Source organism: Caretta caretta, chromosome 1 (genome assembly GCF_965140235.1).
Source record: "Caretta caretta isolate rCarCar2 chromosome 1, rCarCar1.hap1, whole genome shotgun sequence".
NCBI lineage: Eukaryota > Metazoa > Chordata > Testudines > Cheloniidae > Caretta > Caretta caretta.
This window is the reverse complement of record NC_134206.1, coordinates 41,656,334-41,673,970: the sequence shown is the minus strand read 5'-3', so window position 1 is coordinate 41,673,970 and position 17,637 is coordinate 41,656,334. Positions and strand designations below refer to the sequence as shown.

Sequence of the window (17,637 nt, the reverse complement as noted above, 5' to 3'; positions counted from 1 at the left end):
CTACATTTGTAAGTTGCACTTTCACGATAGAGATTGCACTACAGTACTTGTAAGAGGTGAATTAAAAAATACTATTTCTTTTGTTTATCATTTTTACAGTGAAAATATTTGTAATAAAAAATAATAATATAAAGTGAGCACTGGACACTTGGTATTCTGTGTTGCGGTAGAAATCAATATATTTGAAAATGTAGAAAAACATCAAAAATATTTAATAAATTTCATTTGGTATTCTATTGTTTAACAGGTTTCAGAGTAACAGCCGTGTTAGTCTGTATTCACAAAAAGAAAAGGAGTACTTGTGGCACCTTAGAGACTAACCAATTTATTTGAGCATGAGTTTTCGTGAGCTACAGCTCACTTCATCGGATGCATACTGTGGAAACTGCAGAAGACATTATATACACAGAGACCATGAAACAATACCTCCTCCCACCCCACTCTCCTGCTGGTAATAGCTTATCTTAAGTGATCATCAAGTTGGGCCATTCCTTTGGATGGGCTATTACCAGCAGGAGAGTGAGTTTGGGGGGGGGGGGGGCGGAGGGTGAGAAAACCTGGATTTGTGCTGGAAATGGCCCAACTTGATGATCACTTTAGATAAGCTGTTACCAGCAGGAGGGTGGGGTGGGAGGAGGTATTGTTTCATGGTCTCTGTGTATATAATGTCTTCTGCAGTTTCCACAGTATGCATCCGATGAAGTGAGCTGTAGCTCAAGAAAGCTCATGCTCAAATAAATTGGTTAGTCTCTAAGGTGCCACAAGTACTCCTTTTCTTATTGTTTAACAGTGATTAAAACTGTGATTAATCGCAATTAATTTTTTTAACTGAGATTAATTTTTGAGTTGATCGCGTGAGTTATCTGTGATTAATTGGCAGCCCTACTTTTGATATTGTATTAAGGAATTAAAATGAAAGTTGTAAGAGCACATAAAATGTAATCCAAACTCATGAAAGTCATTACTTTCAAAATTGTCCTTAAGGATCCTCACAGGATTGCTTCATTAGGCAAATATTACAGAAATTGGATTTTGGTCTGTTTGGTTTTTTTTGTCCCCTCTCCCCGCAGAACGGTCTTGTTTTGGGGGGAGAGTGGAACAAACCCCATGTGGGTACAGAGCAGGAAGAGGAAAACAATCTCTGCAGTCACAGAGGGAATCTTCTCATGTGGTTAGATATCCAACATTTATGAGAGGTGACTATTTTAAAGCATTCATTCCTGTGCAGCACTAGTTTGGTAGACTCAAAACTAAGAATTTATCATCAGGCCTTTAGACTTTGCATATCAGCTGTAAATGCACTGAAAGAATATCCTGGTCTTTGAACTTTTAGAATGTTAAAAATGAAAACTGTTACGTAAACACGATTAGTCTGCCTGAATCAAGTGTCTGTATAGCTAACAAATTAACAGACTAAATGTCTGTATAGCTAACAAAAATCTACTCACCCCTGTTGTGTCACAATTAGTTTCCAAAGAAAATAAGTCTCAGCTATTTTTGAGATTCTTTTGCCTGTGTTTCACAACTTTGCCTCCTCCTGAGTTTCTTTTATTCGTCTCCTCTCAGTGACATAATGTGTTTACTATCTACAGAGTCTCACTGATTGAACCAGCAAGTGTTGTTTTGATACAACTGTCTCTTTTCTTTTCCAATTATATAATGACCAAAAGGCTTCTACATGTCATGGAAAATAGATTTTCTTTTTTGGAACATTACTTTCAATCTGTTTCCCAGTAATGTCAATCAGATTTGAGGCAGTCTCTCTGGTTGCACAATCAAAGAAGGAGAGCATGTGCACGGTCTCCCTGGCTGATTGATTCTGAATGTGCTGGGAAAGGTCTGCTCCATCACCTGGTAAATGGGCCGATGTCCCTTATAGAATCATAGAAGATTAGGGTTGGAAGAGACCTCAGGAGGTCATCTAGTCCAACCCCCTGCTCAAAGCAGGACCAACACCAACTAAATCAGCCCAGCCAGGGCTTTGTCAAGCCAGGCCTTAAAAACCTCTAAGGATGGAGATTCCACCACCTCCCTAGGTAACCCATTCCAGAGTTCCACCACCCTCCTAGTGAAATAGTGTTTCCTAATATCCAACCTAGACCTCCGCACTGCAACTTGAGACCATTGTCATTGTTCTGTCATCTGCCACCTCTCAGAACAGCTGAGCTCCATCCTCTTTGGAACCCCCCTTCAGATAGTTGAAGGCTGCTGTCAAATCCCCCCTCACTCTTCTTTTCTGCAGACTAAACAAGCCCAGTTCCCTCAGCCTCTCCTCATAAGTCATGTGCCCCAGCCCCCTGATCATTTTCGTTGCCCTCTACTGGACTCTCTCCAATTTGTCCACACCATTTCTGTAGTGCGGGGCCCAAAACTGGACGCAGTATTCCAGATGTGGCCTCACCAGTGCTGAATAGAGGGGAATAATCACTTCTCTTGGTCTGCTGGCTGTGCTCCTACTAATGCAGCCCAATATGCCGTTAGCCTTCTTGACAACAAGGGCACACTGTTGACTCATATCCAGCTTCTCATTCACTGTAATCCCCAGGTCCTTTTCTGCAGAACTTCTGCTTAGCTGATTGGTCCCCAGCCTGTAGCAGTGCATGGGATTCTTCCATCCTAAGTGCAGGACTCTGCACTTGTCCTTGTTGAACCTCATCAGATTTCTTTTGGCCCAATCCTCCAATTTGTCTAGGTCACTCTGGACCCTGTCCCTACACTCCAGCTTATCTACCTCTCCCACCAGCTTACTGTCATCTGTGAACTTGCTAAGGGAGCAATCCATCCCATCATCCAGATGATTAATAAATATGTTGAACAAAACTGTCCTCAGGACCGACCCCGATGATCGAGCCGTTGATCACTACCCATTGAGCCCGACGATCTAGCCAGCTTTCTGTCCACCTTATAGTCCATTCATCCAATCCATACTACTTTAACTTGCTGGCAAGAATACTGTGGGAAACTGTATTGAAAGCTTTGCTAAAGTCCACGTATATTACGTCCACTGCTTTTCCCGTATCCACAGAGCCAGTTATCTCATCATAGAAGGCAATCAGGTTGGTCAGGCATAAGTTGCCCTTGGTGAATCCTTGTTGACTGTTCCTGATCACCTTCCTCTCCTCCAAGAGCTTCAAAATAGATTCTTTGAGGACCTGCTCCGTGATTTTTCTGGGGGCTGAGATGAGGCTGACCGGTTTGTAGTTCCCCGGATTCTCCTCCTTCCCTTTTTTTAAAGATGAGCACTATAGTTGCCTTTTTCCAGTCGTCCGGGACCACCCCCAATCACCATGAGTTTTCAGAGATAATGGCCAGTGGCTCTGCAGTTACATCAGCCAAGTCCCTCAGCACCCTCTGGTGTATTGTATTTGGCCTCATGGACTTGTGCATGTCCAGCTTTTCTAAATAGTCCTTAACCTGTTCTTTCACCACTGAGGGCTGCTCACCTCCTCCCCATACTGCACTGCCCAGTGCAGCTGTCTGGGAGCTGACCTTGTCTGTGAAGACCAAGGCAAAAAAAAGCATTGAGTACCTCAGCTTTTTCCACATCATCTGTCACTAGGTTGTTTCCCCCGTTCAGTATGGGTTGCACACTTTCCCTGACCACCTTCTTGTTGCTAACATATCTGTAGAAACCCTTCCTGTTACCCTTGCTATCCCTTTCTAGCTGCAACACCAATTATGCTTTGGCCTTCCTGATCACACACCTGCATGCTTGAGCAATATTATACTCCTCCCTAGTCATCTGTCCAGGTTTCCATCTCTTGTAAGCTTCCTTTTTGTGTTTAAGCTCACAAAGATTTTTCTGTTAAGCCAAGCTGGTTGCCTGCCATATTTGCTATTCTTTCTCCACATCGGGATTGCTTGTTCCTGCGCCCTAAATAAGGCTTCTTTAAAATACAGTCAGCTCTCCTGGACTCCTTTCCCCCTTGTATTAGCCTCCCAGGGGATCCTACCCATCAGTTCCCTGAAGGGGTCAAAGTCTGCTTTTCTGAAGTCCAGGGTCCGTATTCTGCTGCTCTCCTTTCTTCCTTTTGTCAGGATCCTGAACTCAACCATGAACTCTCATGGTCACTGCTGCCCAGGTTTCCACCTACTTCTAATTCCCCTACCAATTCTTCCCTGTTTGTGAGCAGCAGGTGAAGAGGAGCACGGCCCCTAGTTGGTTCCTCCAGCACTTGCACCAGGAAGTTGTCCCAAACACTCTCCAAAAACTTCCTGGGTTTTCTGTGCACTGCTATATTGCTCTCCCTGCAGATGTCTAGTGAAACCCGTGAGCAATGTCTAGGACCACTAATTCTCAAATATGGAGTGGTCCAGTCCATGTTCAGAACAAATGCCGTAAATTATCTCACAAGTTACAACCTTCACTTTATGGGGAAGGTCAGTAAGAAGATAGTATCAAGCCAACTCCTGCAGCATCTGAATCCTTCCCATTTTTTCAAGCCCAATCTGTTGGGCTTCAGATCTGGATTTGATATGGAAAGTGCCTTGATAGTTTGTAGTCTCCTTAGAGTAGTGGAACGAAGTTGTACATCCATGAAAACAGGATTAATCCTATCAGCACCTTCAATACCCTTAATTATGAGTTGCCTTTGACTCTCCTATGGAATGGGGCAGTAACAACCAGAGTTGTTTTAAGGTGACTTTTTAGGGGTTGTCTACACTTAAAAGTTAATTTGTATTAATGTGGTGTGTGAATTTAAAGCACAATAACTATCCCTAAATAATTACATGTGTGGACACTCTTATTCTAGAATAAGAGAGTCCACACATGGATCTATTCCGGAATATCTCTATGTGTAGACAAGCCCTTATTCCTACCACAAAGATGCCAATTGTGCTTCTTCCCCTAAAGCTCCCATAACTAGTCTAGCTAGTGGAATCTTCTCACCCTTCTGTTCACTCTGTATGTGAAACTATTAGAAGAGATTTAGAGGTGCTGCTCAGCTTTATTTCATTTTTAATAAACCCGCAGACAGAGCTGATTCCTTGCTCTCCTACTGTCTGGTAGAGATAATGACCTGGTTGAAAGGTAACTGGCATTGGCTCTAACCAGATAAGACAGAGGCAAGGCTTATACGTGGGGAAAATATTTCAAGGAACTGGAAAGAACTGTGGCTGCACTCTGCAATGAAAGTATTTGCCTGCCAATTTTCAAGGTGATTTTGCAATTACGGGATTCCCCTTTGTTTTTGGATTCTCACATAGCAGAAGTGGCCAGAAACACTTTGGCCCAAAGATTATATCATTTTCTCTTTGATGCAGACCTCACCTTCATGCCTTTGTTATTTCAAGGTTAGACCACTGTAACACATTCTTCTTTGGTCTTCCCTTCATTGCAACTTAGGGCACATCTTCACTAGCAACGTTAAAGCACTGCCACAGAAGCGCTTTAACGTGGCTTATCTAGTCGCGGCATAGTGACTCTCCCAGCACTATAAAAAAACCCACCTCCCCAAGGGGAATAGCTACCAGCACTGGTGCACTGTCTACACTGGCACTTTACAGCACTGAAACTTGCAGCGCTCAGGGGGGTGTTTTTTTCACACCCCTGAGCGGGAAAGTTGCAGCACTGTAAAGTGCCAGTGTAGACAAGCCCTTAGAAGCTTCAACTACTGCAGAATACAGTTGCCAGCTCTGTAGTATCCATGAAATTCTAAGTAGCCTAGGAACCATTTCTTCCTCTCTTCCTTTTTTCCCCACTGCAGTACCTGCATTCAGCAAGAACACTTCAGCTATCAGTCTTCAGGATGAAATTTGCAGGCACAAGTGGTGAGGCACAAGTGATGGGACCTTGCCTCTGAAAATTCATCAGTCCAAATCTGACCACTTTTAGGCCTGTTCTTCACAAAGAAAAAAAAGTATATTTTGAACATTTTAACATCTTTGTGTAGACACGTTGTAGTTCTAACACGTTAGCTGATCAGGATGAACACTGGGCTCACTCTAGGGCTTATCTTGACCAACCATAACATGTAACAACTACAGCTGGTTTGTCTGCACTAAGGCTGAAACCCTGGCCCCAGTGAAGTCAATGGCAAAATTCCTATTGAATTAAATTAGGTCAAAATTTTACCATAGGATTTTAACACATATTAACTAGCATCTGTATCCTAGCGTGTACATGTCCTCTGTGTGTAATGGACACACCCTGAGTGTAGTAGGATTTTTCTGTAGATGCTATAATCCTTTTGAGCACTTTCTGGTTGATAAACTTTCAGTTTTGGTCTTTTTCAAGGAAATTGGTTTGGTTGCTGTAGGAGAACAGAGAGCATGTGTGCTTTAATTTGGGATAAATGTTCTGTTTTCTTGATACAGATAATGGAAAGTGATGAATGACTTAAAGAAGCATGTAATAACTTAACTCATATCTCAAATCAATTAATGATAGATTCTCTAATGAAGTTTTGGTACACATTCACAAAACACATATGGTTCACGCGTTAAGCAATGTTAAACAATCATGTGTTGACCTTTTAGGAGAAATCTTTGGGGGCTGCACAATGGTAATAAAGGGCAGCAATTGATATCTGGGTTCAAATCCTGATTAAGGTACCAATTAAAGTGTTCATGATCTCAACTTAATCCTTACAACAACTAGCATTTTATGGCAGCCAGAGGAATAAGACAGAGTTCCAGAAATCCATTTTGAAAAAAATAAGGGGAAAGTACAGGGCTGTTTCAACACAGTAAAGATAATCAGATGAGGATTTCAGAATGATCAAAATTAGTTATTTTTGTCTAGTTCTCAACACAATGGATGATGATGACATTGGAAAACTTTGTGTGGGAGACAAGAAAATGGAGAGGTAATAGAAAGGCAATAACTAACTAGAACAAAATTTAGTGAAAGCAAAAAAGAAAGGGGTAGAAAGAGGAAGATGAAGCAAACATCAATGTTTGTTCAATTACTTGCTTTGTCACATCCCATTTCTTATCCACTGTCTTCTAGTTGTTTGTTCGGATTGTAAATTCCTTATGGCAGGGACCTTGTCCCCTTAATTGTCTGTAAAGTGCCTACCATGCTTTGGATGCTGTATAATTAATTATAATATGTATAACAATATCAGGAGTGTAGCCAGGTACATATTGTGCCATGCAAATCATTCAGGAAACTGGGCAGGGCAACATAAGGAGGTCACTACTCCACAGGGCTCAGGCACCAGTCATGTTACAGTAACAGCTCAAAGGCCGGTCTTCCTTAAGGCCAGGCAAAGCCTAAATGCCAATGTGCATTCTCGCCTCATTCAGTCAATCCCATTTTGCCAGAACCAGCAACACTAGAGCTTTTGGGCCACAGGAATTGCAGATGCTTTTTTCCCCTCTGACAGAAAGGCATGGATTCTGTTCGATATCTTACGCTACACCCATCACCTGAGGGTTGAAATGGGTAACACCTTTATTCATGGCAGAAAGGGCAAGGAGAGAATCAAATGAACATTTCTATATGTTCCTTCCAGATTAGTGCTAAAAGCACATAGCTAGGCAAGCCTGCACTGCCACTACCCATCTTATACCTGTTTCCACCCAACAAGTAAAAGAATTCGTCCACAGATTTCTCAGTGCTTTATATGTATGCTAAGGACACAACTACTTTTTCTGAGAGTAAGTGAACTTCATGCCACCCACGCCCGGCTCCCAATATAGAATTATTATCTTCCTCATGGGCATTTCTGTGATGCTCATGACTAGAGTACTTGAGTGCTTCCCAAACACTGATGAATTGATCTTCACAGTACTCCTGTTGGGTAGGGAGGTTTTGTCCCAGTTTTACTGATGGGGACTGAGACATAGAGAGAGCAAGGCCAAAACTCTACACTGATTTGGCGTGCCCAAGTTCAGATGCCCAAGGCCTGATTTTTCAGAGTATTTAGCATTTTTATGCCTTTCATATGTTCAAGGCAAGCTTCTTTTGGCGTCAGTTGCATTTATGAGTTCTCAGCATTTCTGTAAATCTGGCCCCAGGTATCTCAATTTGGAAAACACAGAAAATCCAGGGCACAGTGGCTACCAGTGAAAATTGAGATTTGTGACTTACCCAGCATCACAATGGAACAGTACCAAAAGTAAAATCCCTGCAGGCTGCGTGGAAACTTTTTAAAGACACCATAATAGAGGCTCAACTTAAATGTATACCCCAAATTAAAAATCGTAGTTAAAGAACCAAAACACCAAAGTAAATGAAACAGTGAGAGGCAAAAAGGCATCCTTTATAAAGTGGAAGATAAATCCTAATGAGGAAAATAGAAAAGAGCATAAACTCTGGCAAATGAAGTGTAAAAATTAGAAAGACCAAAAAAGAATTTGAAGAACAGCTAGCCAAAGACTCCAAAAGTAATAGCAAAAAAAATTTTAAATACATCAGAAGCACAAAGCCTGCTAAACAGCCAGTGGGGCCACTGGACAATCAAGATGTTAAAGGGGCACTCAAAGACGATAAGGCCATAGTGGAGAAACTAAATGAATTCTTTGCATCGGTCTTCACTGTTGAGGATGTGAGGGAGATTCCCAAACCTGAGCCATTCTTTTTGGGTGACAGATCTGAGGAGCTGTCCCAAACTGAGGTGTCATTAGAGGAGGTTTTGGAACAAACTGATGAACTAAACAGTAATAAGTCTCCAGGACCTGATGGTATTCACCCAAGAGTTCTGAAGGAATTCAAATGTGAAATTGCAGGACTACTAACTGTCATATGTAACCTCTCATTTAAATCAGCTTCTGTACCAAATGACTGGAGGATAGCTAATGTGACGCCAATTTTTAAAAAGGGCTCCAGAGGTGACCCTGGCAACTGCAGGCCAGTAAGCTTCACTTCAGTACTGGGCTAATTGGTTGAAACTATCATAAAGAACAAAATTGTCAAACACATAGATGAACATAATTTGTTGGGGAAGAGTCAACATGGTTTTTGTAAAGGGAAATCATGCCTCACCAACCTACTAGAATTCTTTGAGGGGGTCAACAAGCATGCGGACAAAGGAGATCCAGTGGATATGGTGTATTTAGATTTTCAGAAAGCCTTTGACAAGGTCCCTCACCAAAGGCTCTTAAGCAAAATAAAGCAGTCATGGGATAAGAGGGAAGGTTCTCTCATGGATTGGTAACTGGTTAAAAGATAGGAAACAAAGGGTAGGAATAAATGGTCAGTTTTCAGAATGGAGAGAGGTAAATAGGGGTGTCCCCCAGGTATCTGTACTGGCACCAATACTGTTCAACATATTTATAATGATCTGGAAAAAGGGGTAAACAGTGAGGTAGCAAAATTTGCAGACGATACAAAACTACTCAAAATAGTTAAGTCCCAGGCAGACTGCGAGGAGCCACAAAAGGATCTCACAAAACTGGGTGACTGGGCAACAAAATGGCAGATGAAATTTAATGTTATAAATGCAAAGTAATGCACATTGGAAAACATAATCCCAACTATACATATAAAATGATGGGGTCTAAATTAGCTGTTACCACTCAAGAAAGCGATCTTGGCGTCATAGTTCATAGAATCATAGAATATCAGAGTTGGAAGGGACCTCAGGAGGTCATCTAGTCCAACCCCCTGCTCAAAGCAGAACCAATCCCCAAATTTTTGCTCCAATCCCTAAATGGCCCCCTCAAGGATTGAACTCACAACCCTGGGTTTAGCAGGCCAAGGCTCAAACCACTGAGCTATTCCCCCACCCCATTTCAGTTCTCTGAAATCATCCACTCAATGTGCAGCGACAGTCAAAATAGTGAACAGAATGTTGTGAATCATCAAGAAAGGGATAGATAATTAGACAGAAGCTATCATATTGCCTCTATACAAATCCATGGTACACCCACACCTTGAATACTGCGTGCAGATGTGGTTGCCCCATCTCAAAAAGGATATATTGGAATTGGAAAAGGTTCAGAAAAGGGCAACAAAAATGATTAGGCATATAGAAAGGCTTCCGTGTGAGGAGAGATTAATAAGACTGGGACTTTTCAGCTTGGAAAAGAGGCAACTAAGGGGCATATGATAGAGGTCTATAAAATCATGAGTGGTATAAGAAAGTAAATAAGGAAGTGTTATTTACTCCTTCTCATAATACAAGAACAAGGGGCCACCAAATGAAATTAATAGGTAGCAGGTTTAAAACAAACATAAGAAAGTATTTTTTCATGCAGCGTACTGTCAACCTCTAGAACTCCTTGCCAGAGGGTGTTGTGAAGGCCAATATAGCCGTTCTTATGTTCTCTGTGACAAGAGGCAGAGGTAGAATCCAATTCTCAACTGCCTTAGTCAAGCAACAATCCTTTCTCTTTGTGAAATCCCCTGTCTCGCTCACTATACGTTTTCCATACCACCTGAGTTGGCTACACAATGTCCAGCTGGCCTGCCTCCGTACTGCAACCAGAAAACGTCAGTACACACTTGTGCTTCACATGATTTTTCTTCTGACACCAAATCGTGGGACCTGTTGCCACCTAAGGTGGTCCCACGGCCTGCTGGGGATATCAGCTGGCTTCTTCATGGAGCTGTGAGCATGGGTGTGTACCTGCCCCTTTTGTGGCAACAGGGAGACCCTGGCGCTCATCTGCTTAGGGTGCATCAGTTTGCAGCCCTGACATACCCTCCTACCGAGGTTCTGACTACAGTTTTCCCTGCACCTCCCAATCCTCTCTCATCCCATCCAGGGCCTCACGAAGTCGCAGGACATCTTTGCCGACCTCCTCCTGGCACTGGCCAAGACTGCCATCCATCACTCCAGGAGGAGGAAGCTAGATGGAGGGTTGGTGATCTGCGCCTGTGGGGCCTATTTTTGTTCCCTTATCTGATCACACCCCCGGGCAGAATTCCTCTGGGCAATGTCCACTGACTCCTCAGACGGCTTTGAGGAGCAGTGGAGTCTGGGGTTCTCTACTCAGTGTCTCCCTCTGTGTCCCTCATTATTAACCTTTGACCTCACCTGCTGATCCTGTTTCATTGTCCCCAGAAATCACTTAGTAGCCTGGGCTCAGTTGTTCTGCTCCGTTAGCTGAGGGGTCAGGCCTTTAGTTTTGGCCAGGGCTATACCCACCTCTCCTAGTATTAGTAGATACACACCTTCCAACTTCTACAACAAATGTGGCAGGGTCCCACAGACAACAGTCTCATTCATTACCCAGCCCTGATTCATTCCATGAGCCCCATCCACCCAGTACTCTGAATGAAAGGTCCTCTGGAGGAAAAAAAAAGCATGTGATCACGTAATTAAAGATAGTATCATAATGCATAGTGAATTAAAGTTGATTAATTCTAGCATTACTGAACTTTTGAGTGCTTGCCTTTTCAATCTTAATGTTCTTTTGGCTTAGTACAGGGTATGTAATTTCCTATATTAAAAAAATAAATAAAACTGCCCATCACATGGAACCAGATTGATCTCATGTGTCATCCACACAGTAGGAATCTTTAGATCTGCAGCACAGATTTCTACACTTGAACTAACTGATAGCTGTAGTAGGCTGCCATCCTCTGTGTGTGTAGATCAGCCACTAAATGATGATGAGATGCATACTTTGCCTGTAATTTTGTAATTGTTTCCTTATAGCAGAGGAATCATGGGTTCAATTCCATGTTTTTGAGGAGAGTGTTTTCTTGTGGCTACAAACCCTTCTTACATTGTCCACCCAGCCGTGCCTTCTTCTGTCCACCCCCCATCTGCTCCTGTCCCCCCGCCCTGCTTCAGCTTAATTTGTCCTCCTTCTCCCAACCTGCCCCTCTTCCCTCTCCACTTCTCAGACTTCCGCTTCTCACACATTTGAGTTAGGCTGCTTTCTCTTTCTCCATTTCACCCCATGTGCCACAAGGGATTATTCAGCACATAAGAGAGATAGCCTCCTAGCTCTCAGCTTCCATGGCCAACATCACAGCAGCCTCTGACTGCCAGAATGAGCAATTGCAGAGAAAGTCCTGGTCATCCCAGCAGCTCTGGGCTGGAGCATGCTGAGTGCAAATAACATGTTCATAGAATTTAGCTGTCTGCCTCTAACAAACCCCTACTAATGTGCAAACTGTGATTTTCAGAGGCTTATCACTCAGCCAAATTTCAGTGCATTTTTTGAGGACAGCAAAATACACTTCTCTAATCCCAGAGCTTTCCCCTGCCAAATTTCAAGTCCTTGCTCTAGATCATGGAGGCACTAGAGCTTCTCAATGAAATGATTGTAAGAATTTTTTAGCATCATCAAAAAAAAAAAACCACATTCTTCCAATGGATGAGCTGTTTCAGATGAGAAAAGAAAAGGAGGACTTGTGGCACCTGAGAGACTAACCAATTTATTTGAGCATGAGCTTTCGTGAGCTACAGCTCACTGCATCGGATGCATTCAGTGGAAAATCTCCCCATTGTATTTTCCACTGACTGCATCCGATGAAGTGAGCTGTAGCTCACGAAAGCTCATGCTCAAATAAATTGGTTAGTCTCTAAGGTGCCACAAGTACTCCTTTTCTTTTTGCGAACACAGACTAACACGGCTGTTCCTCTGAAATTAGGGTAATGACTGTTTAGTATTTCTCTTTTCCTACACTGCACAGATGTGGTCACACCTACAATCTCTGTGTGATTTAGACTTTATTAAGATAGTGAGTGAAGTGAATTGTTGGTCTCAATATAGTTCCTAGCTGACAAGTTGTGACCCTGAATCCATTTATGCAAACTGGCAAAGGAAGCACCCAACACGCTGTTGTCAGAACATGTAGCCAAACAGTGTCTTGTAAGTTATCATATAAAAATTATTGACCCACTAATTGATTGTGTATATATTGATGTGTGTTTGGTTAGCATGTAAAGAATTATGTGTGTGTGCTGGAAATACGTTCCTAAATGTTCAAGCAATCTGAGCAGACAGAGCAAGTAACCTGTTTGCCTGTGTCTCCAATGTAAATTGAGCAAGGTGAGGCCAGAGAAAATAGAAGTACATTTTCATCTAGAGTAAATGAAATGATTAAGCCAATTGAAAAAGCAAATTGGCCAGAGCACGAGGAAGACATTTTGGCATCTACACAACAGGGGAGAGGAACTTTTTGTTTGAAAAGTAAAGAATACATTTCAAAGTTCTTCTGGACTATAAAAGGGAGAACAGAGGACCCCTCAGTTATCCATCGCTTATGGAACAAAGGGGACAACACCCTCTGATTCCATGAATATTGGATCCTCTGTCCTGGAGGGCTAGATATGCTAGTAACTTGATGTAGGTAAGAAAACTGCTTAGGCAAAGATTGTAACTTGCTAGGTTTAGTCACTAGAAAGCATGTTGTGTTGTGTTTTTTTTAACTATACCTGTCTCTTTTTCTCTTGCTTAGTATCACTTAAATCTCTGTTCTTTATTAATAAACTTATTCTTAGTTTTACTATGACTATCTCAGTGCTGTTATATTGAAGTACAGTGAGTCCTCAGTTAACCTAACAGGCTGGCATGTGTACTGTCTCTTTGGAGGCAATGAACTTAACGATTTCTGGGAGGATCCAATGAGAGGGACTGGACATTACAGAGGGACACCTCTGGGGAACTCGGAATTTGGGTTCACTGATTGTTATCTGCATGGCAAAATTAAAGCTGGCAGAGTCCCGAGGAATTTGCTGGTGAAGCAGACAGACAGGTGTGGCAAAGAGCTGACACACAGTCTAATCTTGCTAAAGCAGAGTAGTAACACAGTTGCTTATGGTTCTGGGCTGCCCCAAGTGGAGCAACAAATAAGTGCACATCACAAAAAAAACTAAAAGCCAAAAATTAACTGAACATGGACAATGAATTACTCACTCTCTCACTCCTGGAGGTGTGGCATAAATACTTGTACAGTCTCCAGCACTAACAGTTCCACATGCACTAACTTCAGTGTATAATTCTGAAGATGAAAAATTGTTTCATTTGTTTTTGTTTTCAAAAATGAAGAAGTCTATTCTACTAAAACTTGTCTTCTGAGAAGATTGCTTCTTAATAATATATTTCTTTGGTAGAGAAGCATCAATTATGCATAATATGCTTCATCCTCTTTGACTTGTTTTATTTAAAGGATGATGGCCATTAGTGTATTACTGTGATGAACAGATATAAATATTAAACACAGATAAATGTTACAATGTGATGAGAATCTCTTGCTTAAGGGCACAGTTCTCTCTATTCCACTGCAAATTACCTCCTCCTCCTCCTCCCACCCTCCTTGTCCTGGAAAAACCTCTTCAGACTCCTGAGAAGACCAATACATTTTTTTTCTAGAAAGTGGATAATGAACTTCACGGTAATTTATGTACAGTTTTAGAAAACAACAAACCTTATAGATAGCTTTCTCTCAAAATTTCACTTTAATCCTAGACATGTGAGTGCGTGATGTCAGTGGATTGTATATTTTTTAAAAAATTCTCACAAGCACTGAAACCAATGAAAAATCATATTTCTTTGGTTTGTGGAAGAATAAAAGTTTTGCTGCTTCGTCTCTTGTGTTTTCATGTAAACAAAAGATAGAAATTCTTCAGATAAGAAAGTAAAAGGGAGTTTTCAAACACATTGGCTTAATTTTTCCACTTGTGAGCAATCATGAATTTGCCCAAAGCAGAATTTGCTATTTGCTATGAAAATTTGGTTCACTACCAGAAGAACTTCATGCTCCTAGAAAGAATATTTTTACTATAGGCATCAAAGGTACTGCAAGAACCAGAAATATGGACATCAGCCAAGGATAAAGGCCTCATTGTGCTGAAGATTGTATAAGCATACTGTAAAAAAGCCAGTCGCTGTCTCAGAGAACTCAGAATCTAGGTTATGACAAGACACAATGGATAGATTAGACAAACAGAATGAAAGGGGTTGGAGAAGAAGGGTAACAGTGTGAGCAATAAACAGTGTTCTTGGCTCACCATCGGCAGGGATACTGTCAGCCAGTACTACTTTTTAGGCATCATGGCAAAAATGAACTAAGGAGGGATTTGAAAACAAAGTAGTGGCTTTATGGATTTTGTTAGGAAGCTTTTCCCATTAATAAGGGACAGCATGAGAGATGGCTCAGAGATGTTTGAGAGAGAAAACAGAATAGAAGATGGCAGTATAAATATTGGTTTTAAAAACATCTTCCTTAAGTGACTTGAAATCCACAGTGATCTGTTTATGTCTATGCCTGTATCCCAAATGTAATGACAAGTTCCTTGTTCTTTTATTTTTGCTATCCATTTGAGGATTGGTACAAATGTCAATGAAAGGTAGGTGAACTTTGCTATGTACTATGTTAACTCACTCAATTTTGTGAGTATATTGATTTCTCAAGCTGTTTGTGAACAGTTATAAAATATATCCATGAAGAAAGCTTGCTGCTGAGGGTGTTTCTGAATGATACATATTTATAGTAAACTGCAGATTAATAGCTGTATTTTTCCTGATACAATTATTTTAAATATTTTGTGCTGTTTGAAAATTTTACCCAAGTAACTTTTGAAAATGAGACTGACAGGCTTTATGTGACTTTTGAAAATGAAATTTAGGTGCTTTTTGAAAATTCTACCCATTGACTCATTCAAGAATATTTTATTTTTTTAAAAAGTCCAGGCCACATTTTGATTTAAAAAACAAAAAGTAGTTTCTCTGACTATTTAGTTAAATTGCTTTGGATTTGAAATTAGCTGGTCTTGTTAACCATATGGTACCTTATTTAAACAGACACATTTTTTGTTTTCTAGAGGGAGGGTTTTACGCTATTTGAGAACTATTCCAAAGCATTTAAATATGCATTGGTAAAGTAGTGGGGGTGGGGAAACATAACCATATTTTCCACTTTCATATTCTTATCTTCTAAAACGATCCTGGATGTAACATTCCTGAATCTTGAGATTATTCAGCGGTGGATGGTAAAAAAAAAAAAAAAAAAAAAAAAAGTTCCCAATGAAAGAGAACCTCTGTCAGTAAGACTAGAATGACAAGTAAAAGGAGAGCTCATTACACAGTGTTTTGCTTGAACTTATTAAGCAAGAGAACTGTGATGGATTGGACCTCAGTAAAAAAGAGGGGGGAAGGGTAAACATTTGGGCAAAATATCTTTTAAATATATAAAGGGTGTTTTAATACACAAAATAGTTTGATGGTCAGAAAACAGAGCAATAGAAAAATATGAGTTTAATTAAAAGGTGAGGTTAATAAAAAATATTCCTGAAATACAAATATAAGAATCTTAAGCCAATCAAAATGTTTACATATTCTCTGTTTCTGTTATGTTTAGCTTCAGAAAATCATTGGGAAGCAAGATGACTTGAGAAAAGCTTCTGGACGTGAAATGTTATCACAGGTATGCTTCAGTCAGTCATTTTCCTTAAGCAAGTTTCTATAGAACTTACACTGAACTCTGTAAGTTAGTGTTTATAGATTTTAGAGTTTATAGATTAATTCATCCATGTCAACTCTGGTACTTCTAATTAAATGAAAGTGCATGATCTGGCACCTCTGCTATTTAATTTTGATAAGAGAAATATTATAAATGTTTTTCAGTTTTACTTCTGAGTTTCCTAATAAAACATATTAAAGTAATGTACTTTTCTACTATGTAGCCAGTCTATTATTTAGAGTTCATAAGCTTGTATTTAAAAGCAACGTTTTTATAATTTGTGAAAAACTGTGTTTATAGAAAGAATAATATATTGTTATATGGGGAGAGAGGCAGTGTATCAGATAGGTAAGTCTTGAGCCATATAGGGCTTTATAGGCTAAAATCAACACACCCAAGAACCAATAGGCAATCAGCGCAGACTATGGAGTAGCTGCTACATTCTGTATCAGCTTCAGTTTCTATTGATTTACAATGTGGCCCCTAATCTTCTGTTGAGAAAGGCATGGATTACTTTAGCCAGGTCCACATCCAAAGAAAATGGTTGCAGTCTCTGGACCAGTTGAAGCTTAAAAAAGAATCCTAGATATAAACTTCCAACAGTACTTGGGGCTCCCACAGATTGATAACTTTGTTAACAAATGGCTACCACACATCCTCACTTAAAGGAGCAGTTATAGTCCTCCTCATATCTTTTGGCTGCCTCCCTCAATCTACCAACATTACCTAATTTTTTCCCAGACTGAGCTTCAACCAGCTAGCTGTCATCCACTCTATAATCTCTACTAAACACACAGATAAGGCATTCTGTACCAATGGCTAGATTGTATGAGATTGAAAAACAGAGTTGGGAGTCTTCAGCATAACACCCCATGACTGAAGGTAGCTGATAAAACTAACAATGTCAGTAAGGACACATTGCCAGGAGGAGATGAATGCACCACCACCACCAGTGCTTTCTCTGGCCTGCACCCAGATTGACAGGAGTCACGGAGATCTGAGGCATCTCTGTATTTGAAAGTTGTCTACCACAACCTGCTTTACAATTTAGCCAAAAATGGAAGATTAGATACTAAGGTGACAGCTGGCTAGATTGTCATCGTCCAGCAAGATGGTAAAGAGGAGCTTCCTTATGAAAGCCAGCAATCTGCAAGACACTGATAGTTTCTACCAACTACAGAACCAGTTCTTCCCCACTGGCCTTCAACAAACAGGAAGACATGATTGTGGTACAAAGTATTCCTAACACCTCTAGTATTTCATTAAGCATGAAGACCTGGTGTTTGCCCCATCAAGATATTGCTCTGTTTCCATAGAAGCAGATAAAT

General features: G+C 40.8%; 1 protein-coding gene across 2 annotated transcripts in view; it reads left to right on the top strand.

Annotated features, from left to right (window-relative positions):
- The window catches only part of MICU2 (mitochondrial calcium uptake 2), a 244,917-nt gene that overhangs the window by 201,088 nt on the left and 26,192 nt on the right, over positions 1-17,637 (top strand). For both annotated transcript variants that reach the window (XM_048845650.2, XM_048845640.2), the window contains one exon: positions 16,208-16,273. In XM_048845650.2, the coding sequence (XP_048701607.1) occupies positions 16,208-16,273 (66 nt within the window). The remainder of the gene's footprint in view (positions 1-16,207; positions 16,274-17,637) is intronic.